The sequence below is a fragment of the Centruroides vittatus genome, unplaced genomic scaffold (genome assembly GCF_030686945.1).
Source record: "Centruroides vittatus isolate TY-2023 unplaced genomic scaffold, ASM3068694v2 contig_882, whole genome shotgun sequence".
NCBI classification, from domain to species: Eukaryota; Metazoa; Arthropoda; class Arachnida; order Scorpiones; family Buthidae; genus Centruroides; species Centruroides vittatus.
In genome coordinates, this window is record NW_027122574.1 from 566,666 (window position 1) to 593,724 (window position 27,059).

The following is a 27,059-nucleotide window of genomic DNA, read 5'->3' on the forward strand; positions in this document are numbered from 1 at the left end:
AGGGAGAAAATAATTAAGAATCAATGAAAGAAACCGCGTAGTTATTATCTGGGTCAGGGTTGCTCCTGTTTTTCTCTGTTATAATTGCAATGTCAAATTAAAATGGATACGATTAACGATAGCCTATATGCGCAGATTGTCGGTTGCCTTGTACTCTGTCGCAATCGCAATGGTTTACGTTGTTAATTAATAATAAAGCGTGGCATGCAAAAAATAAGTAGGTCCTAATACGCTTCCGCAACAACGATCTCGATCTCAATCGCTGTCACCAATGCAAAGGTCTTCTAATTAATGCCCTCCGGCAACAAAACGATAACTCGATTTAAGTCGATCTTCTCTGTATACACAGTACACATTTTTTTCTTTACACGCGTAATTTTAACCCAGATTACGAATGGAGATGGATCTTACGACCCAGAAAATGTCCTAGTTTCGTTTTTTTTAAACAAAATATGTCCGAAATGGTCAAGAAATTGCTTCAAACGTTACTCGCGGAATTCTGTTTCCAGGTAAACAAATAAATATTCTACTGTAGTCGAGTCGAAAGTTCAAGGTTAGAGTGTATATTGAAGCGTGACGTCGGTAATTTTGATATATATACGTACTGTACTGTACTGTACATATTTTTATTTCTTAAATTCTTCTATTCTATTTTCAGGTACGGTAGCGAGTTAGTGACCATACAAGATTTTTGGCAGAATAATTTTACCAGTTCGTTGGCATCCGAAAAGTTACTCAGCTCGGGAACCAATTCATATTGGATAGGTATATTAAAAACTTCATATTAAAAAAGAAACAGATGATCTTAGCTCAATTATAATTCGTTTAAACTGCGATCATGGCTGCATTTATTCCATTGAAATGGTATTAACACCATTAATCAAATGGTATTAAATTTAATTCAATGGAATTAGAACTAATTCAACTTAAGTTTATTTTAAATAAGGTTTAATTTTACTCAAATGGATTTAATTTCGATAAGATTAAATCACGACAGAATAACTGTATTGTTTGTTAACTCTGCACAATCGGGATACAGAACGGTAAATGAGTTTTTCGTGTGAGGAACAAAGACTCGACTCGTGTAATTAACTCGATTCGTTCCACCGAGTTAATCTTGTGTCATCAAAGTGAAATCGAGACAATAGCGAGGTTGAGGCCGAAGTTTTCGACGCGAAAACGTGTACGTCGGACGTTCGGCGCCGCTTTCCTGTAAGCCTAGAAGTTTGACAATGGCGTTTGGAACGTCAGTGGAATCATGCTCGACGTTCCAAACGCCATTGTCAAACTTCTACGCTTACAGGAAGATGGCGCTGAACGTCCGACGTACACGTTTTCGCGTTGAAAACTTCGGCTTCAACCTCGCTAATCTCTTCATCCCGTTCATTAAATGTAAAGGATTTAACTCCATTAGTACAACGAAGTCGATTCTTTATCAAATTCTTATTTCCTTTATGAAAGAATAATTATTTCTTACGTTTGGTTATGTTCCAGGTCTCCGCGCTGTAGACGATCTTTCGACTAACGCTTTGGAGACCAGTGGAGGAAATTTCCTTTCAAAGTTTATAGGATTTTGGGATTTCGATCAACCCGCACCTCAGAATGGGAAATGCGTCAGAACCCTCCAAAAACAACAGACTCAAGTATGGGAATTGGCCTCTTGCGAATCTCTTCATCCATTCATGTGTCAAGTTCGGCTATGTCCTAAAGGTGATTTTCGATATAACGTTAACGAGAATGTTATTCGATTAAATTAAATTGGTTTTGCCTTCTAGATTCGCTATATTGTAGCAACGGAAAATGCGTTAATACGAGGTGGAAATGCGACGGTCAGGACGATTGCGGTGATAAATCTGACGAAACTCATTGTCCCCGTAAATATCTACTGTGTTTTTAATGGAGAGAAAAAAAAAACAAACTTAAATTGTCTTGATAAAATTACTTTTTTACTTTTAGGATCGTGCCATTATCACCTGCAAAGTTCGGGCGATTCCATTCAATCTACCAACTATCCCGATAAATACGAGTCCAATTCCGACTGCAAGTGGACTTTGGAAGGACCTATCGGGACAGGAATCATCTTACAAGTAGATATTTTCCTAAAAGTTATTTCTAAATTCGAAATTTCTTACTGTAAACTCAATGAAATTTCCCGTAAAGTTTTCAGATTTCGAAACCGAAGCCAACTTCGACACCGTTCAAATTTTGGTGGGTGGAAAAACCGAAGAATCCAGCGTGAATCTGGCCACGCTTTCGGGTGTTCAAAACGTCACTTCTCGATCTTTCATCACGGCTTCTAATTTAATGATCGTGAAATTTCGATCGGATGCTTCGGTCGAAAGAAAAGGGTTTCGTGCCAGTTGGAAAACAGGTATATATATATATATATATATATAAAACATTTTCGCCAACGGAAAAAATAATATATTTTCCCACCCCTATCTTAGAACCTATGGAATGCGGAGGAGTAATTTATGCTTCTCAAAAGGCCGAGATCTTCACTTCTCCTCATTATCCTCAATCTTATCCTGGTGGATTGGAGTGCCTTTACATTATTAGAGCACCGCAGAGCAAAATTGTAACCTTGGAAGTAAGTAAGAGAGCGTGAATGATTATTACTCTTTACAAAGAAGTGTTACAGAGTGATGTTATTTTAGACTTTTTATTTACGGCAATAACTTTATTATGTTAGATTTTCGTGAGAAGGGAGTATTATTACGTAATACAGTGAAATAATAATAAAAAACAAAAGAGTAGAAACTACGCTAAATGTCCCACATTCTGTGGCAGTGAAGGGGAAATGGGACAATATTCCGTTTATAATTGAGACAAGCGTAATATTTCAGGAAATATAATACGCGTAACACCACAAATATGGATTTAAAATATACAAAATATTCAACGAAATATGGTTTCAGGCTATGCAAGAGTCATCAAAAAAATTAAAAAGGAAACAATGGAAAAGATGGTATCGACATTGTATGTAAAAGTTTAGGAAAAACCTCGCTTCGTCTCTCTTACTACTGCCCGAAGCTTATGCCATTCATTTCCTGTTTATCTCTACCTTTTGTTTGCTTTCAAAGTTACTTTTTTAGATTATCTTTTAATATTTCTACGTTCGTCCTTGGTAAAGATTTTACGTGTTTGCTCTCCCCAATTTGACTGTTTTCCTTGAAGTTAAATCGTGCCTCAAATTTTCTCATCTTGTAGTCCTAGACCTACACGTGATACGTTCATAACAAGTTCATTACCCGATGTCGTGGTGAAGATATTTTCTGACTGACGAATGTCTTCAATTGTTTTCTTCAGTCCTTCTACCAGTTCTTTACAAAAAAAATTAAGCGCTTAACCTTTATTAAAAGTTAGCATGCATTTTTTTTTTATTATGATAGCCCCGTTAAAAATAACTCGAGGTTAAAACCTATAATAAAGTAAGGATTGTTGATTTTTGCAACAGTATATTATGCGTTATTCGTTCAATTTCATGCCTGTATAATTAATTAATCAACTACAACAATAGTCTGTATTGTTAAATAATCATATACATATAAATGCACACTAAATTATAGTAAATGTAGGTCCCGTTAACAAAAGTAAATACTTTAGGGTGACAACAATGCTTAACGTAATGTAGAAAAGCGAGTGGCGTGTCCCATTTTGCTTCAACTCCGGTAATGCCCTATTTCCCTTACCTTCTATAATACGACAAAATAAAGCTATAATATTTAAGATTTTGTACAATTTTCTATGCATTTCAGGTGGTGGATATAGATTTAAAACAAGATCAGGACTACATTCTGATACGAGACGGAACTTCTCCTTCCGATCCTCTCCTAGTTAGATTAACCGGTACCTCTGATAAAAACCCAAGATACATCATGTCTACGGGGGATAAATTGTACTTTTATCTACACACCAGTCTGGGGGATAGCAGGAAAGGTTTTTCCATTCGTTATCGCGCAGGTGAGTGGTATTAAATCGTGTTGTGTACTCGGTTTGTTCAGATTTTTAACCTGGTTTTTCTGTTTTCAAGGTTGCGAAATAAACTACATTGCTCCATTCGGGGAGATTAACTCACCGGCTTACGGCATCCGTAATTATCCGTCCAGTCAAGAATGTGTGTACAGAATAGGAAGACCCGGAGGTGGTCCTCTTTCTTTGAAGTTCGACCAGTTTCATATCTCTGAAGATGATTTCGTCGAGGTAAATCTCTTTAAATTTCCTTTGAACATTTTTATACGAGAATTTAATATATATAATTTTCTCAGGTTTACGATGGATCGAGTTCTATTTCCGGCGTGAGATTGCACTCGGGACAGGGATTCAGTGGATCCAATCCTCCCACTATTACTCTGACGGCCAGTAGCGGACACATGGTATTAAAATTCACTAGTTCTCCCCTGAATTCGGCAGTAGGATGGAGGGCAAAGTTCAGCTCCGGTAAATATTATCGTCGGTATTAAAAAGTATATTTCTAGCGCCTTTTTTAAACACGGTCTTCTTACAGATTGTCCCTCGTTGAGAGTGGGAAGTGGAGCCGTAGCTTCTAGTAGAGAGACCACTTTTGGTTCGGTAGTCACTTACGTTTGTCCTCTGGGGCAGGAATTTAGTAATGGACAAGTTCGAATAGTCTCTACTTGCATGGACGGAGGAGAATGGAATGTTACCAAAATTCCCAGATGCCAAGGTATATTTGCATGGTACAAGAAGTATTCAAATTAATGATGGAGAATTGAAGAGAAGTTTTTCTGTCTTTTCAGTTCGTTATTGCGGTCCCGTTCCTCAGATTGACAATGGATTTGCAGTGGCAGCTTCTAACGTGACCTACAAGGGCGTGGCTACTTATCAGTGTTATGCAGGATTCGCTTTCCCTAGTGGTTTGCCTACCGAGACTATCAGATGCGGAGAAGATGGACGTTGGGAAAGATTACCGGTGTGTTTGGCATCTTCCTGTCCTACTCTTCCCGACTCCCCTCACGCTCAGTTAAATGTCCTGAATGGAGGTGGTCGATCCTACGGTACGGTCATCCGGTTTACTTGTCACCCCGGATATTCTAGAGTCGGAATTCCCGTAATAGTTTGTAACAGCGACGGTCAGTGGTCGGGTCCTCCACCCAAATGCGAACGTGAGTATTGAGATACCGAGTTTCGTCGAAAAATGTCAACGTTGAGACGATTTAAACGGAATATTTTATATTAGGTGTGCAATGTCCCGTGATCCCGGAAATCGAGAATGGTTTCGTGATGGACAAACAAAAAACTTACTTCTTCGAGGATCAGGCTAGAGTACAATGCCACAGAGGATTCGAACTCCGGGGTAGTTCTGTCATTACTTGTGGTCAGAATCAAATCTTCGAAAATATCCCCACTTGTCAAGGTAATTATACTAAGTTTATGCGTATAAAACGTTATTCAAGATATTAATACTAGTTCTGTATGTTCTGGTATTATTAACCTTTAAAGTATATAGCGTTCTTGAGTAACAGACATCGACTGGTAAATAACTTAACCTCAATTTTAGTTAAAAAAAAGAGCTTACTTTCACCATAAATGAATAACAAAATTGGTAATTCCTATCGAACTGATAATCTTGGGATTAAAACCTTAGTGTGAAAGCAACAAGGAGAAAAAAACACCTACTTCGTGTTCTTCCTCATTACTTGACGTTTACGTGATTAATTTTATACATTTTCTTATATTAAATACTTAACTGATTGATGTTGGAGGCTAGAAACGGTAATTATCCGATTGTATTAAATGAGTGTACAACCGGTTCTCACCGATTGTTAACATTTTTTAACCTTTAAGAATTTACTAATTAATTTTGATAAATATGGCTGCATCAGTCTATAGAGGGAAAATAACATTTATGCACTTATAAAATACATTTATTATTAAAATAAAATTTAATAAAATATCGGTTAATGTAACCCTCGGTGCCAAGATGGCGGCGCTTCCGGACGCCATCTTGGATTGGCCTGGAGACTGCGCGGTTAGTGCTATTTTGATCGGAGATCTTGTGTCTCCGAAAATATAATAATCCAAGATAAAATATTGATAATAAAAAAACCACGGTTAATGTAACCCTCGGTGCCAAGATGGCGGCTCGTCTCTGATTCCAGCGAGGAAACAGTGGGGACGCACGTTCTAACCTAACCTAACCTATTCTAATAATTTGGTTTCTAATAATTATGGTAATTTATTAGAATAGGTTAGGTTAGAACGTGCGTCCCACCGTTTCATTGCCGGAATCAGAGACGAGCCGCCATCTTGGCACCGAGGGTTACATTAACCGAAAAAAGTCGAGTAGAAGACATATTTTCTTTAAATTTAATTAAAATCGATAATTGTAATCTACAAAGAACACATGGCACTCAATTAAAATATTCCAAACGCTATGTAATTAAGAGTATTTCAATTAAAATGAAATCCTATAGTAATTTAATTCACGTGATACTTAACCTATTGAACTTTTACCTTCGTTCCAACTATGGTGTTTCACAATTCTATTATTTAAATATTTTAAATCTATTCTTGGTTCAAAAGTAATTGAATAGTCATCACCATACTTTCTACCTGTCAATTTATATATATTTACAACATACTTTATGTTGTAAAAGAAATTATTTTTGATAATAATTAACTATTTTTTACCTTTATTAATTAATCCCGTTAATTTAATCTTTTATTTAGTCCTTCGCTTTGTGGTAGCCTTGATTTATTATGCAAATTTTTATGCATATCATTTTGATATATATTTAGTCCTACATTTTATAATGAATTGCATTGTTAATGTATAATTAGAATTATTATTCTTTAGTCATAAGCATTATCTGATGATTCGAAATGAAGCAATTGTTTATTAATAAAGGTCACTAAGAGCTGAGTTATTGTTTTATTTAAAAATGATAACGTTCTATCGTCTCGAAAGTAAACGCATGAGTGCCACTGTTTTCATAATTAGAACATAATATAATTTCCAGTTTAATTTTTTGGTTAATGTTACCTATGGTTCCAAAATGGCGGATCGTCTCTGATTCCAGCAAATAGAAGAAAGGAAACAGTGAGGCGCACGTTCTAACCTAACCTAACCTATTCTGGTTAATGTAACCCTTGGTGCCAAGATGGCGGTTCGTGTCTGATTCCATCAAGGAAACAATGGGACGCACGTTCTAACCTATTCTAATAAATTATCATAATTATTAGCAACCAAATTATTATAATAGGTTAGGTTAGGTGTGTCCCACTGTTTCCTTGCTGGAATCAGAGACGAGCCGCCATCTTGGCACCGAGGGTTACATTAACCAAATCGTTTTTATTAAATTAATTTCGGATTATTATCAATGTGATTTTTATTCGTTTCAGTTAAGAACATCTCTTAAAACTAATAAATTTAGAAATAAAATACTTACGGGCAGACAACTAGACGAATAAAAATAATAATAGCGAAAAGAAAAGAAAAAAAAACATTTAAAAACTAGATTATGCAGGTTATCTCAATTAAAATGTGTTTGTAGAACATTAACTGATTGGAATTTCAATCACGATTAACATTATTCTAATACTTGTAGATGGATAGAAACTTTATTTTGCAGTATTTTTTTTGTAATATTCTTCTATAAATAAAACACCTGCAGGTATTTTGTGTATTGTACACGTTTAACGTTTAATATATTCGTTAATTATCCTATTTATTTTTTAAGATAATGTTTTCTTATGCTAAATATGTTTTTGTACCGAACGAATCTCAAACACTAGGCTTGTATATCGTTCTTAAATGACCGAACAGGTCGTTAATGCTATTAAATTGCACGTTACATATTTAAAAGAATTTTGTAATTAGTTTATTACACATTTCTTGTTTATAATAATAATAATAATAATACGTTAAATTTAAAATTAATTTTACAGCGTAATTATATACGCAATTCATTTTATTGTCTTATTTTTTTCGTAATAAAATATTATTTGTTTTTCTTACGTCTTTACCACCATTCTGTTCTTATCTGTATCATTGTCATAACTCGTAACTAGTAAAGCAATGATAATGATAAAAATATATAGGACGAAAAATCAATTACATAATTTATAAAGCGTGTATGTATACGATAAAGGAAAATTATATATATATATAGACGAGATACGTTTATCAATTTTGTACGGTTAGTGCCGAAAATAGACATAATTATACACTTGAAATTACTGTACTGTCTTCCTAGACGAAGTGTTCACTCATTCGTGATTGTTGTCTCCACCCTTACGAGATTTGTCACCCGTTTCCTCTTGTTATACCAGAGGAAATTCCTTTTGTTTTTCTACATAATAATACTTTGTTTATATAAAGAAACCTAATTAATTAATTGTGTTTCAGATATCGACGAATGTTCGGAAAGTATCACTTGCGATAGCGCTTCTACTTACTGCAACAACACTTCCGGAGCGTATTTCTGCAAATGCAAGGATGGTTTCGAACCAAATTTAGGTGTGCTATTAACAAAACTTTCATTTAAAATGTTATAGGGCCTAATTATTTCATTGTATTAATATTTTCCATCCGTTTAGATTGCCGTCCTGTTCGAGATTTGGGTTTGAGTACCGGTTCGATTCCCGATCACAGTATTAAAGCTTCGAGTACTGAAAGCGGATATGATAAAAATGTAAGCTTTTTTTTTTCTTTCTTTCTACTTTATATATTCGAATAGGGACGTTTTGACTGGCATTTTATAAAATATATGTTGTAGGAGGTTCGTCTTAACAGTGAAAACGGATGGTGCGGAAAGATTCATCATCCCGGAGAGAATTGGATACAGTTCGATTTACGAGCCCCTACCGTGTTGAAAGGTTTTCGAACCCAACCCGTTTCCAGATCGGATGGTTCATTGGCATTTCCTACAAAAATGAGAATTCAATACTCGAACGACGTGGCAGATGTATTTCGTGACTACAGCGATCCCATGAAGAGAGTGAGTGTTTTTAACGAACAAAACCGGTATTACCAATGTACACATTATTAAAATGACGTTTTTTTGTCTGTAGTCTGTAGAGTTTCGTCTCTTACCACACGGTGTATCCGGAGTTTCTACCGTTAATTTACCTTTCCACTTAGAAGCTAGATTTATCCGCTTTTATCTAGTGGATTACCAAACGGCTCCGTGTTTAAAAGTGGAGTTAATGGGGTGTTCTAGACAAGATTGTCTAGGTAAAGATTTTTTTTTTTTACATTAAAAGCTATTGTTTTATTGTAGATCTATATTTGACATTATTTTTCTAGATATTAACGAATGCTTGGATAAGAATGGAGGATGCGATCACCGCTGTATTAATAACCCTGGTAGCTACAATTGTCTATGCAATAATGGTTTCGAGCTTTACGCTCAAAACGGGACTTCCGGATTCGATATTCCATACGGAGAAACGGGTTTAAAAGATGGAGACGTTTATCTACTGAATAAAACTTGTGTCGGTACGAGTAAATTTCAATAATGTACGGTTTAAAAATGCTAATTGGTCGATTCATTTATACGTTTTTGTCGTAGAGAAACTGTGCCCAGACTTGAATAGTCCCGAAAATGGTCTTCTCCTCTCCACTAAATCATCGTTTCATTTTGGGGATGTGGTACATTTTCAATGCAATTTCGGTTATGTCATGGAGGGAAGCTCTACACTTCTGTGCACCAGTACTGGGGTGTGGAATGGGACCGAACCGACTTGCAAATGTAAATACCTTTGGTAACAAGATGCTTTCTTTTTATTATTCGGTTTCTTTAATCTTATTTCTATTACAGTTGCCAGTTGTCCATCGCTAGGAGATGACCGCACTCAAGGTCTAAGAGTGTACGGTGTCGAAGACGAAAATTCTATTCCCTTTCAGCACAATATATCTCTTACCTGTAACGAAGTGGGTAGACCTTTGAGAATGACAGCTACTGCTAATTTTCGGCAATGCGTCTACGATCCCAAAGAAGGAAGAAGCGAATATTGGCTTTCTGGATTATCTCCATCGTGTCCTAGTAAAAATCATTTCGATTTAATTAAGTTTTCTTAAATTATCTCTTTTATATTAAAGAAATTAAAAATTGAATAGGAATCGATTGTGGTATTCCGAGAGAAACCGCTGGAGCTTCGTACGGACCGTATGTAGATACACGATACAAGTCTAGTTTCTTCTTTAGTTGCGAAGACACTTTTACAGTTGCTGGAAAATCGAAATTTGGTGATAACATTGTTCGTTGTGAAGAGGATGGAACTTGGATTTTGGAGACTTAAGATGCGAAGGTTCGTAAAGCATATAATATAGATAAGGGGGTCGGGTTCTCTGGGTTCCGTGGTTACACTACTATGGTTATGTTACCTATGGTTCCAAAATGGCGGCTCGTCTCTGATTCAAGCAAACAAGAAAGAGAACAGTGGAGATGCACGTTCTAACCTAACCTAACTTATTCTAATAATTTGATTGGTAATAATTATGGTGATTTATTAGAATAGGTTACGTGCGTCCCCACTGTTTCCTTTCTTCTGTTTGCTTGAATCAGAGACGAGCCGCCATTTTGGAACCATAGGTAACATTAACCGAATCAAGTTTTATTCAGTTTAATGTTATATTTTATTTTATAAATTACATTATTTTTTTAAAAAAAACTTTTACTTTGCTTAAATTTAAAAGGGCCAGTTTGCGAAGATCCAGGAAGACCTCCGGATGGGCTTCAAGTTGCAACAAGCTACGAGCAAGGCTCTAAAGTGACATTTACTTGTGACAGGGCAGGATTCGTTCCGTATAATATCGATCCCATCACCTGCGTTAAAAGTTAGTAAAAATTAACACGAAATTTAATTATTTAATCTTTAATTACATATATTTATTTTAATTTAATTTATTTTAGATGCCGTATGCAAAGTAATTAAACCTTTGGGAATATCTTCCGGAATTATACCAGATACTTCCATCGTGGCAAATTCTCAAAGGAGTAACTATGAAGTGAAGGTAAAAATGAATTTTTTTTTTTAAATCTGATTTTTATTATTTTTCAATTATCACTAATTATTGATGAATTTTACAGAATATCCGTTTGAACAGTGCAACGGGTTGGTGTGCAGAAAATGATCCTGGTTTGGCTTTCTTGTATGCAACAGTAGATCTTGGTTCCGTCTATAGAATCACATCCATTCTTGTTAAAGGAGTCATCACTAACGATGTTGTTGGTCGACCTACAGAGTTACGTCTCTTCTACAAGGTGGACCAAGAAGAAAACTTTGTAGTTTATTTTCCGGTAAGTCTAATTTCAGGTTTCGTTCGAATTATGGAGAAGCAAACTCATCCTATTCATTTGTTTATAGACCTTTAACTTAACAACGAGAGATCCGGGAAATTTCGGTGAATTATCGGTTCTGAATCTTCCTCTTAGCGTCAGAGCTAGATTCTTCATCTTGGGAATTGTTGCTTACAACAGAAATCCTTGCATGAAGTTTGAATTGATGGGATGTGAAGATACTGGAGAAGAAGCATTATTGGGATATGATGCTGGATATCCTGTCTGTGTGGGTAAGTCGGTTTATATATTTAATAAATTGTGAAATTTAATAATAAAGGAAGGTAATAAGGGAGTCTTTGTTTGTAGATCAAGAACCTCCTCAATTCCTCAATTGTCCTACTTATCCCATCACTGTGGTTAAGACAAAAGAGGGTTTTCGACCTGTGAACTTCACAATTCCTCAAGCTGTAGATAATTCGGGAAAAATAGCCAGATTCGAGATTCGTCCTCCCGGTTTTATTCCTCCTTTAATGGTATTTGAAGACACAACTATTCAGTATTTAGCTTACGATTCGGATGGAAACGTTGCAGTTTGTACAGTCAATATCACTATACCTGGTTAGTTATTTTGATTTCGTTGAAAATTTCTGCTTTTTTTGTGAATATTTAAGACAAAATTTTACAATTTCAGATGATCTTCCTCCGTCTCTAACGTGTCCACGTTCTCTCGTTATCGAATTGTCCGAGGAACAAACCAGTTATTCAGTAAATTTTAACGAAATGCTCTCTCACGTTAACGTCTCCGATAAATCGGGTGATGTCTCCGTCGAAATTTCTCCAACAATCGCCGTAATTCCTGTCGGAGGATACCGCAACATTACTGTATCGGCCACCGACCAAGCCGGAAATAAAGCCATTTGCCATTTTCAAGTATCGGTTCAACCTTCGCACTGTGTTTCCTGGTCTCTAAAACCTCCGGTTCAAGGAACAGTTAATTGTGTAGAGAAGGACGAGGCTCCTGGTTTCACCTGTTCTGTCACCTGCAATACAGGCTATAGGTTTACAGATGGAGAACTCGTAAAAAAATACGAATGCCTGCTTGGAATGCCTTGGAGTCCAAGTTCGATCGTACAAGAGTGTGTTCCCGAGGGTAATTTAATTTTACAGGCATTCGAATTTGATAAAGAATTGTTCAATTTTGATATCGGTTTAATTATTTTCAGATACAAATTTTGCTACTTACGACGTAGTAGCTGACATTCAATATCGCGCTGGTGGTGCTCTTTCTTCCTCCTGTTTGGAAGAATACGAAGCTTTCGTTAAAAGATATCAAAACTCTTTGAATCAAGCTCTTTCCGATCGCTGCTCGGCCATTAATGTGAAAATAGATGTCTTTTTCCAAAATACAACCGTAGCAGCTATAGCCGAAAATGAAGTATGTCTAATTAATTGATGAGAAAGATAATAATATATAAAATCCCATTGTAAATGTCTTGTTTTTAAAATAGTTATTCCTCAACTATACGTTAAGACTCGAGCCTATGGTCAAGCAATCCACCCTTTACGAATTATGCGGTTCCACACTCGGTCTGGTGTTTGATCTCAGTCTTCCGAGCACATCCGCTGTCATCGAGCCTATTTTAAACGTCACCTCTCAGAATGTGGGTGGAAAATGTCCAGGAATTCAGGCCATTAGATCCATTGTCAATCGGGGTTTTACTTGTCAACTTGGAGAAGTGTTGACCACTTCCAATCAATCAGATATACCTAAATGCCGTAAGTTATTAAATTAAACAATTAAAAGCATTATTTTCACTCTTGTTCACCGACTTTATCGACGTCACTATGATAAACTTACTATTATTGCGAAAAATATAGTCTTATAAGCAGTGAGCAAGTTAAAAATATAATTTTTAAAATTTATGTAATATTTTTATACAGTTCATTGTCCTCCCGGAACGTTTCCGTCTCCCGATCAGAAATGTATCAATTGTCCCCGTGGATATTATCAGGATTTGAACCGTCAAGGAAGCTGCAAAACATGCCCTATGGGCACATATACCAAGGAAGAAGGAAGCAAGAGTCTCGCTGATTGCATACGTAAGTTCTGTTTTACTTTTATACACATTTTAATCGATGCATGTATAATACTCTGTAATTAATCGACAGCTATATGTGGCTATGGCACATATTCCTCTACGGGATTGGTACCTTGTTTACAATGCCCCTTCAATACGTTTACCGAAGCACCACCTAAAGATGGATTCAAAGAATGTCAAAGATGTCCATCCGATACTTACACTTACACACCAGGATCGTCTAGTAGTTATGATTGCAAAGGCAAGAAAAAATTATAGAAGTGATTTCTAATTAGTTTGAGCTATTGCTGCCAATAAATTACAGCTTTTGTTGTTCCTTACAGCTCTGTGCCTTCCTGGTACATATTCAGATACAGGTCTAGAACCCTGCACTCCTTGTCCTCTAAACTTTTATCAGCCAAATGCGGGTCAAACCAGTTGTACACAATGTCCGAACAATCAAATGACTGTATTGCCCGGAGCTGTAACGGCGGATACTTGTGTAGCGGGTAAGAATGTCCACGTACTAGATTTGTGTGACACAATTTTTTTTTATTTATTAACCTTTGTATCCGTTATCTTTTATGAATAGTGCCTTGCAGCACCCACACTTGTATGCACGGAGGCTTATGCCACGCTATAAATCACAGACCGACATGTTATTGTCCGGCAGGATTTACAGGTAACAAGTGTGAGACCGACATAGACGATTGTGCCAGCCGGCCTTGTTTCAATGGTGGTACCTGCATCGATAAGCCACAGTCTTACGAGTGCAACTGTCCACCTGGTAAATATAGCTGTTTCAACATATAAAAATTGTATTACATGCAAGTCTATGATAAAAATAAATTAATTAATTAATTAATAGGTTTTAGTGGCCTTCAATGCCAGATAGAGCGAAGCGATTGCCTTAATAATACGTGTCCGGAAAGGGCCATGTGTCAGGATACTCCTGGTATAGGAAATGTAAAATGTCTGTGTCGCGAAGGCTACGAAGGTGAAGAGTGTGATGTAACCGTAAATCCCTGCACCTCTGGTGAAAATCCGTGTAGCAATGGAGGAATGTGCATACCTTTATTACAAGGACGTTATAAATGTAACTGCGCTCCGGGGTGGACTGGACGATCGTGCGAAGTTGATATAGGTAAGAACTTGTAAAATAACCGGATTTGTCGAATTACTAGTTACAAAATAATGGTATTTATTATTTTGTAGATGATTGTGCCGAACAACCGTGTTTATTGGGAGCCAATTGTACCGATCTCCTAAACGATTTCCGATGCCAATGTCCATCGGGTTTCAGAGGTAAAAGATGCGAAGAAAAAATAGATTTATGCAGTGTTCGTCCCTGTCTGAATGGAATCTGTGTAGATAAATTGTTCCAGCATTATTGCGTTTGTCATTTGGGCTGGACAGGTCCGGGATGCGAGACTAATATAGACGATTGCGCTAGTAATCCTTGTCAAAATGGCGGCCAGTGTCTCGATTCGATAAATGGGTTTACTTGCTTATGCGATGCAGGTTATACAGGATCAAAATGTCAGCATCCTATCGATTCCTGTGAATCAACCCCTTGTCAGAATGGAGGAACTTGTAACGATCTAGCAGATGGGTTTACCTGCACCTGTCGTCCTGGTTATGTAGGATTGCAGTGTGAAGCTGAAGTAGACGAATGTGTAAGTAGCCCCTGTAATCCCTCTGGCACAGAGAGGTGCATTGATATGGATAATCATTTTGTGTGTCAGTGCAATCCAGGATTTACTGGTGAACGTTGCGAGGTATGTATAAGGTTACGCCATCTACTCGTCGACGTGTTAGATTTTAACAATGTAATTTAAAGGAAAAAAAAATTTGTTTATAGCAAAATATTAACGAATGCGCCTCGAATCCTTGTCGAAACAAGGCTATTTGTACGGATGGTATCGATAAATTTAATTGTCTTTGCCCACCTGGTTGGACAGGTGAAAGGTGCGAAATGGATTTGGGAGGATGCGATTCTCAACCGTGTTTGAATGACGCCAAATGTATCGATTTATTCCAAGATTATCTGTGTGTGTAAGTATAAGATTTCTCGTTTTACGATTTAATATATTTTTTATTTTGTTGTATAGATGAATACTTTTAAGTTTTCGACTGTACCGTTTTATAATTTCTAGATTTACGTTTAGATTAATTTTCCTAAGCGCGGAGATATAATATTAAAGTATGAAAGAAATGTATCCGATTTCGCGATCATCAATAACGTAACAGAGACTTATCTGAGTTTTCTGATTCCCCTGCTTTATTAGAGGTTTGTACAGGATAATGTATCTGGCAAAAAGGAGGAAAAGTGTGTCATCTGTTTCAGCCCGTAGTGAGACGAGAAAAAAAGAAATAAACAGAAAAAAGAGCAGCGAGTTTTAAAACAGTTTTTTTTTCTTCTTTTTAGTAACGAATCACATATACTGATGAGAGAAATACCCGATTATTGCCCATCCGGGGCTTGAATTTTCACAATATGAATTTATCTACAGAAAAAGCCAAGCCTCGGTCGAGGAAATAGTCCAGCATTTCCACACAAAACACGGAGCTTAACAATACAGGGAGAAAGTACACATATGTTGTGTGACAGCATCTGTTGTTGCGGCTGACTGAATCACCTGTCTTCACGGCAGTGAGTGTTGTTGGACTCGATCGCTTAGAAGCATTTGCGGTGGACGATGCTGGGGCCGGATTCGTCATACTCCTGCTTGGAGATCCACATCTGTTGGAAGGTGGACAGGGAAGCCAAGATGGAGCCACCGATCCATACGGAGTATTTTCTCTCGGGGGGAGCGATGATCTTGATCTTCATGGTGCTGGGTGCAAGGGCTGTGATTTCCTTCTGCATACGGTCAGCGATACCTGGGTACATGGTGGTACCACCAGACAAGACGGTGTTGGCGTACAGATCCTTACGGATATCGATATCGCACTTCATGATGGAGTTGAAGGTGGTCTCGTGAATACCGCAAGATTCCATACCCACGAAGGATGGTTGGAACAAGGCTTCTGGGCAACGGAACCTCTCGTTACCGATGGTGATGACTTGACCATCAGGTAATTCGTAGGACTTTTCCAATGAGGAGGAGGAAGCGGCAGTGGCCATTTCCTGCTCGAAGTCCAGGGCGACGTAGCATAACTTTTCCTTGATGTCACGAACGATTTCTCGTTCAGCTGTAAGGAGCAAATTTTTAGATCTTAAATTTTGCGAAAAATTCGGACAGAATTTCGGACAGAATGACGTCTAAATCAAGCAGACGGACAGCCCGAAAACGGGGCAGAGTAACACCCGACAGAGTGACGCCCTAACGAAATTTGGATAGATTTCGTCGAAAAATTACTCTTAGTATTACAGAGAATTTAACGTAATTTGCTTGATTTAGTCTGGAATTAAGAGGAGATAAAGGTTATCCCATCCTAATTCTATCGTTTAGATAAGTCTCCTTACCCGTGGTGGTGAAAGAATAACCACGTTCGGTCAAGATTTTCATCAAGTAGTCAGTAAGGTCACGACCGGCCAAGTCCAATCGGAGGATGGCGTGGGGGAGAGCGTAACCTTCATAGATGGGGACGGTGTGGGATACACCATCACCAGAGTCCAATACGATACCGGTGGTACGACCGGAAGCGTAGAGGGACAGTACGGCTTGGATGGCTACGTACATAGCGGGGGTGTTGAAGGTCTCAAACATGATCTGTCAAAAGATAGAATTTCGGTCAGTAAGCGTCCTTCCCATCGATACGGGTCTTAAAGGTATTTAGAGAGACAGCCACCTGTGTCATCTTTTCCCTGTTAGCCTTGGGGTTCAAGGGGGCTTCGGTAAGCAGAACTGGGTGTTCTTCGGGGGCAACACGGAGTTCGTTGTAGAAGGTGTGATGCCAGATCTTCTCCATATCGTCCCAGTTGGTGACGATGCCGTGTTCGATGGGGTATTTCAAAGAGAGGATACCTCTCTTGCTCTGGGCCTCATCACCTACATAGCTGTCCTTCTGACCCATACCTACCATGACACCCTAGAATAGGTTAAGCTCGGAATTAGTATCGATCGATTATCTGACGTTTTTTCGGTCTTTGTCGTTCTGGAATTTTTGTTACCTGGTGACGTGGGCGACCGACGATGGATGGGAATACAGCACGGGGAGCGTCATCCCCGGCGAAACCGGCTTTGCACATGCCGGAGCCATTGTCAACTACGAGAGCAGCAACTTCGTCGTCGCACATGTTTTACTGAAAAAGAAATGTAAAATAATAATCGTTAGATGAGCGAAACTCTTCAATTCTTCATCTTTTAGCCGAAAAATTCTGCTAACGAAACTTCCAATCGATTTAAAACGTGTCCTAAAGATTTCGATAGTAGCGAATTTCGAAACAGTTTTAGCAATTTTACTAAGGAAACTCTTCAAGTTCTAAGCTTCTAAATGATAAAAAAACAGCTTCTAAATTGCCGCTACCCTCCTTAAACGTTTTAAATCTCAGACCAAAAGCTCTGAATGGTTTAGATATTAATTTAAACGTCCTCTTTGAAAATACAGAAACAGCACAAGCCTAATGTTTGCCACTAAATAGGAACCTTAACTCTGGAAATTTTAAATTATTTTTCCTCTTCCTAAAAAAAAGGCAAATGAAAGAAAAGAAAAATGCCAAAATTCTAAAACTAATTTCTTTTTAAAAGTTCTTGCTAAAATTATATTAACTAATCCAAATTTTCTTACAAGACAATCAAGTAAAAACAGATAAAAAAAAACTTTTTAAATTAAATTAAGTTTTTGAAATTTTCTTCTCGCAGATCTTAAATTTGCAAATTAAAAAAAGAAAAAATTGCTAAACTTTCCCAAAATAACAATCTAATTTTCTAAAAACTTCCAAATTAAGTAACTAAACAGACTCTACAGGAGGGAGTCGTCGGAGGTTTCGACTTTTGTTGGGAGTGGCTGGGATCTTCCGGAACTTTTTGCATCTCTGACTGTATTTGAGAGAGGCTCTCAAATACAGTCAGAGATGCAAAAAGTTCCGGAAGATCCCAGCCACTCCCAACAAAAGTCGAAACCTCCGACGACTCCCTCCTGGCCGAATGAGGGTCGGATAGACTAAACTATCCAAAAAAACTTCTTAAAATTCTAAAAGTTTAACCTCTATTGGAGTAAAGAAACTATTTCTAAAGTAAGAAAAAGGCTGGAAAATAAAAGACTAACATAACTTAAATGTAAATTTCTTAAAAGTAGAGTGGAAAAGTCGAAGAGCATTAACTAAGCTTCTATACAACCTATCTGATGAGACGAACAAGAGATAGAAAAATCCTTCGAATAAGTCCGTTCTCTTGTCACAGGCACACACACGAGTAGAAGAAAATTACCAGTTGGGTAGGTGAGTCTTCCCTTGCAAGCACTTAAACCTCTGTTGGTTCGGGGACCTCGAGTAACGGACGATACCTAGTGCCTTGTGGTTTTGTAGGAACTGCGGGCTGCGGTTGACGTCATCCGACTCTATTAGCCAATGAGAATGTGCGTAGGCTAATATGGCTAAGGTCCCTCTTCCCCATTCCACACAATTCCTTATAGGGAGATAGAACGGTGGCCCCCTCGGTTGGTCGTCGAGTCGGCTCCCCGCACTATTTCAGTCTCGCTACTCCAACCATCGCCTAATATGAAATGTCTGACTGCTCCAGCATCTCCCGGCCATGCAGAGGTGTAGCGTTACAGCCTGACTGAAAGGCACGCCACAACTTCCATACAACTAGGTCTGTCGGATGTGCGCGAGTTAATTTTGGGAACGTTGAGCTATTTTCGGATTACAGACTCCCTCCCTCTCTACTCCTGGAGGTTCCCGAGCTCCCATCTCCTCCTATGGCCATAGAAAAGTTCATCGCGACTCGCTTTGTTCCGCATCTTCACCGATCGTTTATTTTATTCCTATCGCTCCATATCGATCAATTCCAATTCCCCTTATACGCGGCAATTCCTTCTGTATTAACCCGTGCCGAAATAATCGAAATTTAAAATTCCGTCGCCATTGTCGACGTTAAATACTGTATACATTTATTAAGATAATTTTACCCATTGTTAAAGGGTGATGATTTGAATCGCGATTCGATCGTTGAACCGATTGATCACACGATTCGATCGGGGTCGTTTCGTATGGACGAACTACCATTTTTTTTTTATTTAACATAGCAAAGAATTCATTCTTTCACCTCACAACGAGAGATTTTGCTCATCGGAACTTCACAGAATAGTCGTTCAACCGAAAATGGAAACTCGCTCAAAGAACGTAGTAAAAATAGAAACGTTAAACTAGTTCGTGGGTCTTTGACGACCCAGTAAACTTCTACATTAGAAAAATTAAATTTTTTTTATTTATTTTACGTTTCCCTAAACGTATATTCTCTAATTTAAATTTTATCGAAATATTCTTCATACTCCGGTATGAAAAATTCTCTCGAGCGTAAAAAATTTTAAACCAATAAGAATGACCGATATTCGATTCCGTTGCTGGAATTAACCGTAACGTAAGTGTAACCTCGACGTTGATTGGTCGACTCGAATAACATTTTTTTTTTTTCTATTAAGTTTATTGGGTTAGATTTAGAAGCGGAATGTCGTTCCAGGAAAATATTTTAGCGTAAAAACCGACGAAACGGAGCGAAATTTTTGTAAATTAATATATCTACACTTCGAATATTTAAAATGGCAGTGACCCAATAATAGAATAGAATGGTCTCGACTGCCGGATGATTTTTCGAACAATCGATCACGTGACGTTAAAAAGATTCCGCTAACGGTAGCGTTTTTCGTACGTTTTATTTATAGTATAAGTTAAAAATGCGGCAAGCTTCGGTAGAAAGAATAGAAAAATAATTAAACACCGAAAATTTGGGACAAATGTCTCGTTAGGGTCTTCCGATTCACACCCTCGGCGTATCATGAAGACGAACAGAGGGCGCCCCAATTTTAAACGTGACGTAACTATTTCCCTCGGAACGCAGGGAATTTGCACCGATAGGGAAAAAAACAGGGAAAATTTTCGGTAAAGTTTTTATACATCCGGAAAGAAGTCGGCAATTAAAATTTCTTTACAGTGATTTATGAATGGGAATTTCCGATTATATTTTTAACGTATTATTGTAAATATTTAATCACCATTTATAGTACCGTAAACACAACCATAGTTGGGTATTGAACTCACACCGAGATGCGGGAAAAACTAATCGGAATTTAGGGAAAAATTTAAACTTTAGTAGGGAATTTTAAAATTCCCTAACAAGTCCATCAACCTTTGTATTTAATACAGTAAAAATTTCAATTATTGTCGAAAAATTCTGTTGTTCACAGTAGATAAAAGATGGAATCTGTAGACTATTAAATGCAAATAATGTTAATTATTCGAGGAAACATCTTTTAATTTATTTAACAAAATAAAAACAGATAGCGTGTTACAATGGAGAAGGTGGCTTTTACTTATAGCACGCCGAAGAAACTCGAGAATATTAAGACGATACGTCTCGAATTATACTAAAAATTACTATTTAACTAGAGTAATACCTAAAATAATAATTAACCTATATATAGGAATAATCTATACCGTAAAAGTGTACAAAGTATTCGAAAAGGTTCGAATGTTGGCAGGTTATCAACTGTGTGGGTGAATGACAGAGAAACAACAAGCGACAGAAAATAGTCAAAAACTAAATTCTGGATTGTCAAATTTAAATTTAGAAAAATTTTTAATGATTTTTTCTTTTTTTTAAACCTAAATCGAAGTCATTTTTAGCTACCGAAGTATGAAACGTCGCCATTTGTGAAGGTTGCAAAGGGGGAAAAGAGGAGTTCGAACGGAATGTGGAACACGAAAAAATAATTTGAGGATATTATCGAAGGAATATTAATATGGAAGATGGGTATTTGTCCTGGATACAGTTTTCGAAGTCGATGTTCATCGAACCGTACTTAAAAGACGTCTCGATCCGAATCATAATTCGGTTTTATCCCATCCGATGATATTTATCCTGGAGGATTTCCGGGATTTAAATAAATCTATCTACTCGAATCCTCTAGATAAAGAAAAATGGGGAAGCGCAAGAATTTGGCTGAGTTCCGAAATAAATATTCGTTGGATAATCATCACCCCAATAAGACAACGCTAAAAAGAGTAGTTAGAATCTGATTATATATTTTGGCATGAGAAGAGCGTTAACATATTTTCACGGGGAAATCCATCTTTAATGTTCGATTGTGCGGTAATGTGTGGTTAAATTTGTGGCAAGAGTCTTTGGCCGTAAATGGAGACACGCAAAGTCCATTTTAAATGGGAAACCCGCTCGGAGCAGACGGGATGGTGACTGTGACGAGTGAGAGGAAAGTGCCCGAAGCGCAGCCAAAAATAACGTCCCGCTCTTTTTCTCCTTTTGCTTTACCTAACGCCTGCCCGAAACACTCGAGAGACTCCATTTATGGTCAGGAAATGAATTTTTTTTTTTCGTTACCCTCTTCCGCTACGGTCCACCCCCGCTTTGGAGAAAATCCCTCCAATTTATTTTCTTTCTATATTTGTATTAGCGGCTATCTCAAAGTGTACGGGATTATCCATTGTATAAAGTCGTATTCGGTCTACTTTTCTACTTTAATGTGTACAAATCGAGATTAACTCGAAATTCGTTTATCCGTGCCGCCGAGTAAACGAAGAACCGTAAAACCGGAACGGTGTGAATAAAATGGTTAATATATTAGCGCTTTCTTGCCAAAATTAAACGTTTAGGAACGTAGTCAAAGTAACAAGGACGTAGCTGAAAGAGTTCTATTGTAAGAATTGCCATTGGAACCTTGGGTTGTATAGATGTAGCCTAGTCACAAAAGAAATTAGGTTATCGTGTATACAAATCAATAAAAATATTTTAGCTGGAACCGCCTTATAAGACACGTGATAGAATAAAATATTAGGTAAGTAAATGCCTAGCATTTTGTATTTTAGCCAAAGATATCAGAGATTTTTCGAGGCGTCCATATTATTTAACCTCTGCCATAATCTTATTGTTTCGAACTTTTTCTCGAAAATCTTAAGCTGTTCCCTTGCTTACTTTGTCTGCCAGCCAAACACGATAATGGATAACATTATGTATTTTGTGAGGTGAAAAAAAATACAGCAGCTTAAAAAACTGCCAAATAAATCTGACAGACACTCGAACGTTACCTATAAAAAAATATGTAATTTCTAACATTACGGTAAAACGTGTTTTTAGGGAATGTTAAGCCACAATTCCCCCCTTTCTAATATGGGTTTTGGGGAGAAGAATAAGTGGATAAAGTTCATAAAAGAAGACCCCAATCTCGGTAACACAGTCGAAACGGGAACGACTAGCGTTAAGAGAAATATTTGCTAAGAAATAGCGAGGATAGTCGCTTCTTTCAGTACCGTATGCCATATCCATGTAGGGAAATGGTTTCGTCCTCCTTATTTAGAACTCGAGGAGGCTGTATACCTCTTCCTTCCGACTAAAACAGACACGATAGCGATGCCCGAGAATAAATTTACGAAAGCTTTTTTGAATAGATTTTTAAAAAAATAGTCATTCAAACATTATTAACGACTTTTTCGCTTTAACTCGTTGGAGCACTTGGCGAAAACGTTTGCCCTCCGGCAGAAAAAAAACCGGGTGATGTTTTATCTTACTACATCTTCAGACGACTCGTAGTAGTATCCAGTTTTGTAATTAGGTCGACACGTTTAATAAATAAATAAAAGATATGTCACAAAGTGTCTACGCGGCCGAATGTCGGTTAACGTGCGAAAACACCTACTCTACTATTGTATATCTCGATTGTATCGCTGTATATTTATTTATTTAGTTCTGGAGCTTTTTTTCGAGTGTTAAATTAGTGTTGTTGTTGTTTTTTTCCTTAGTTGTCCGTCGGGAACGGATGGAAAGAGATGCCAGACGGCTCCACGCCGCTGTATAGGTGACCCTTGTATGAATGGGGGATCGTGTCACGACTACGGAAGTGGACTCAACTGTTCCTGTTCCGCCGAATTCGCCGGTATCGGGTGTCAACTGGAATACGATGCTTGCGCTGCCGATGTTTGTAAGAACGGAGCAACGTGCGAAGAGACCGGCAACTCTTTCCAGTGTATATGCCCACCCGGCTACGGAGGAGAATTCTGCCAAGATGACATTCCCGACTGCTCGCCCACTTCGTGTCCCGCTAGTGCCTCGTGCGTCGATCTCACCAATGATTTTTATTGTAAATGTCCCTTCAACGTCACCGGAGAGGACTGCAGGAAAAGTAAGTATTCGCGGCCCGCCACCGGGCTACGCTCTAACACGAATAAAACTAGAAAAATATGCACGACTTGCGATAGGTGTTATATTTTTCTTTTCGCTTGCGCCACGCGACGCGATGCGGCGCGCGCGGCTCTGAGAAACTAGGACACCTGCCACAAGATTGATGAATATTTAACGTCTTCTGGATGTTTTATTTTGTTAGCTTAGTTTTCATTCACTTTATTGTTATAATTATATTTTGAAAAATCATAAAGTAAGACAATGATTTTAAAACAAATAGATGTTCCTATCTTACATTTTTTATACAAGGTATTCTGTAAATATTTCAAGCAACAATTCATATTTTGATAATCATAAGTTTCTATTTTTCATATTGTTTCAATTTCATAATCACTCATTTACATTTAATATGTAAGTCACACAAAAACATTTTTGTAAATCCTGCCATTCTGTTGATATATTCAGAATACATTAGGCCTATACATTGCCGCAATCTGAGCTATCTGAACCTGAAAATATACAAAAATTCTTCAAATAATGGAATCTTTTTTTTTACTTTAATTACTCCAAATACATATAGGAAAATGCTAAACATTATATGTAATAGAGAATATGTCTCAAACATAAAGCAGACAGAACCAAATATGGCATATTTCTCATATGAGCTAATTTTATTTCTGTATTTCCTCCATATTTAGTTATCTGTTTAAAAAATACAATATATCAAAATAGGAAGTGCGAAACAGATAAATCTATTTTCTAAAATGTATTAATGCTCCTATTAAGAACTTAGGAAACACAATAGTTGTTTGATAAGTGGACAAATGACTCTGTTAATGATACCTCTTGGCATTATTTAGTATGGAAACTATCGTTGAAATAAATTAGGAATAAAAAGATTTCTCAATCCCGACAGGTTGCGAAGAATGGGTCGAATGTATTTTAAAATTCTCTGTCTTTATATTAAGATGATAATATATGATTATAAGCAAGAATCTTTTAACAGTAAAGCAGAGATCGTCTGTTAATTTTGTTCGTAGGTCTATATACTCCGACGTGATAACGTATTCTGTACTATTATTTTATAACTTCTGGCTCGATACAATAAAAGCAAAACAGTATTGCAATCATAAGCACATAACAGTTAGTAATAGTAAGGAAGAAAAGCTGTATGCAGTAAAACAATTGTCTTGCAAATAGAAAAAGTTATTGTTCATTATGTTAAAAATAATACTAAGGTTATGTATGAATGCTCTTTTTTTGCCGTAGGTACGAATATAAACATCAATACAAAAGATACATAAGGTATATCACAAGTAATATAGATTTATTAAATATTCCGAGAAAGGACGTTTAATTAAAAAATATTATTTTGAACTTAATTTGCATTCCGATATATGCGTAACATGATTAGGCATATAATATCAGAGATGCGGATCCAGGAGCAAATATCAGGCAATTACTTATTCATACAAATACAGTAAACAATATATAAAAAGTTTTATTGCTTTAATAATTACTTAAAATAAATATAGAGCATAGAAGTGTAGCAAAATTTATAATAATAATAATAATAATAATAATAAACTTATAATCTTAGGAGTAATAGGTGACAATTGCCCCTTGTAGATCATCCCTATATAACAGTAAATATATACAATTTTATGATAAGATTTTATTTTAATCAGCAAATCTTAACTTTCACTTTTTTTTAAATAATCATTTCGTACATTTTTTCGAATGCTCCAAAAGTAAGTCATTTATTCTATTAAAATCTTTCTTCAAATATTGGAATGTCAGTATTTGGAGCCAAATTTATTTTTAAGAATTAAATTGTGTTCCAAAAAATTTTTAAGGATTTTTTTTCCCCGCTTTTAATACTTTATCTATCAGTTAGATTATTGAGTATAAAGCCAACTTTTTATATGAATTTTGACCTGTGAATTTATTTATCAACTGAATAATAATAGTTTGTTTTTTTTTTTTTTTGCTTCCTTTTCCTATGTTGTAGTTGGATTTCTAAAAAATACTTCATTACTTATGTCATTTCAACAACACCCACTGAAATATCTTCCTGCTAAATTTTATAAATTCCAACACATTTATTTTTATATTTTGTCTCGTGTATGAGAAGAATATTTTTATTGTAGAATTTCTAATTGGAATTTAATTTTTACTCGCATATAAATTATATAGATAAAATATTTCTGGTCGATTAATAAGAAAAAACAAAAAGATTTGAATTCTGTACGTCGTACATATCACTTCCTTCATTTTGTACATTAAACTCAAATGAATTAAATAATTTACTTTGGCTATTTAAGGATTTTAAGTAGATGTAACAAGATTTCGATTAAATATTCTTATATTTATTTTAATTCTTTAACAGAAATTCTGCTCTTTATATAGAGAAAAGTTTTTATTCTATTATTGAATTGAAAAAAATATTTTTATTTATTTATTTAAAAGTGTATTTTCAATATGTTAATATATGACATTATGATTAGAACAAATGAAGATCTGTAATGAGAGCAAATTGAAATTAAAATGAATTGAATTTCAGTTAAACAGTGATATTAAATTGCTAGAATTTGAGTTATTAGATTTATTTGAATTTAATAATAACATAATTGTTCTTCAGCATTATTAATCTTACATTCTTTGGGGTTGGTGTCTTAATATATTATAACATACTGGGAAAGAAAATAAATTCTAAATATTTGTGTTATTTTTAGAAAATAACACTCACCACTATGTTAAAAGTTTTATAATTAATGATTTTCATCTTACAGTATACTATGTTGCATTCAAGTATATTTTGCTATACTGATTAGGAATAATGCAGTCATACAATATGAAGAATTATGTAACGTTATGTATATAATTATATATTTCAGTTAAGTTTTTTGTTACAATAGTATATTGTATATATTTTTATTTTGGACAGATAAATAACTTTTTTATATTTAATTTATAATGTTTATAATTATTAATTTTCCATTTAATTTTTTCAGCCATAAATATCAATTATAACCTCTACATAAATGACGACAGCCATTCTTCGAGTGTTGCCCTCGCATCTCCGTTTGCTCTCGGATCAAATAGTTTAACCGTAGCATTATGGGTTCAATACAATTCGGCTGATACAAAAGGAACCTACTTTACTCTATATAGTGTCGAGTAAGTGTTATTTTTAATTTTAAAAATTCGAAAAATATTTAGGCCTATTTATTGAAACAAGTTTTGCTTACTAGAGTATCTTATAAGTAAATAAATTATAATAAAATTGTAAATAATTAAATCAAACTTTATTGTTGTCAACTGTTTTTCGGTTTGTACCGTTAAAAAATAAATAATTTATTCTTCAAAAAATTTTTTGGGAAATAAGATTGATAAAATTTTAGGTTAATGTTACCTTAGGTAGCCAAGATGGCAGC

At 36.2% G+C, this 27,059-nt stretch overlaps 2 protein-coding genes across 2 annotated transcripts in view; one reads left to right on the forward strand and one right to left on the reverse strand.

The window, feature by feature from the left end:
- Nucleotides 1–27,059, forward strand: part of LOC136983412 (uncharacterized) — a 76,789-nt gene that overhangs the window by 11,129 nt on the left and 38,601 nt on the right. Inside the window, 38 exon segments of the mRNA XM_067280131.1 lie at nt 659–765; nt 1,495–1,710; nt 1,776–1,874; nt 1,957–2,087; nt 2,161–2,371; nt 2,448–2,590; nt 3,759–3,963; nt 4,034–4,203; nt 4,269–4,440; nt 4,508–4,687; nt 4,761–5,126; nt 5,201–5,377; nt 8,372–8,482; nt 8,563–8,657; nt 8,742–8,963; nt 9,037–9,199; nt 9,272–9,463; nt 9,537–9,716; nt 9,786–10,010; nt 10,085–10,249; nt 10,252–10,275; nt 10,664–10,804; nt 10,881–10,981; nt 11,058–11,267; nt 11,335–11,539; nt 11,616–11,867; nt 11,941–12,399; nt 12,473–12,684; nt 12,758–13,025; nt 13,191–13,349; nt 13,419–13,589; nt 13,672–13,836; nt 13,920–14,114; nt 14,196–14,471; nt 14,543–15,105; nt 15,189–15,382; nt 23,244–23,623; nt 26,637–26,802. Of these exon segments, the coding sequence (XP_067136232.1) occupies nt 659–765; nt 1,495–1,710; nt 1,776–1,874; nt 1,957–2,087; nt 2,161–2,371; nt 2,448–2,590; nt 3,759–3,963; nt 4,034–4,203; nt 4,269–4,440; nt 4,508–4,687; nt 4,761–5,126; nt 5,201–5,377; nt 8,372–8,482; nt 8,563–8,657; nt 8,742–8,963; nt 9,037–9,199; nt 9,272–9,463; nt 9,537–9,716; nt 9,786–10,010; nt 10,085–10,249; nt 10,252–10,275; nt 10,664–10,804; nt 10,881–10,981; nt 11,058–11,267; nt 11,335–11,539; nt 11,616–11,867; nt 11,941–12,399; nt 12,473–12,684; nt 12,758–13,025; nt 13,191–13,349; nt 13,419–13,589; nt 13,672–13,836; nt 13,920–14,114; nt 14,196–14,471; nt 14,543–15,105; nt 15,189–15,382; nt 23,244–23,623; nt 26,637–26,802 (7,671 nt within the window).
- On the reverse strand, nt 15,720–18,858 carry LOC136983425 (actin, clone 403-like). The gene is made up of 5 exons (XM_067280162.1): nt 18,703–18,858; nt 17,445–17,576; nt 17,123–17,362; nt 16,797–17,043; nt 15,720–16,522 (listed from the first exon to the last, which is right to left on the reverse strand). Exons 2-5 carry the CDS (start codon nt 17,568–17,570, stop codon nt 16,005–16,007), a joined length of 1,131 nt encoding a protein of 376 aa, XP_067136263.1. The 5' UTR covers nt 17,571–17,576; nt 18,703–18,858; the 3' UTR covers nt 15,720–16,004.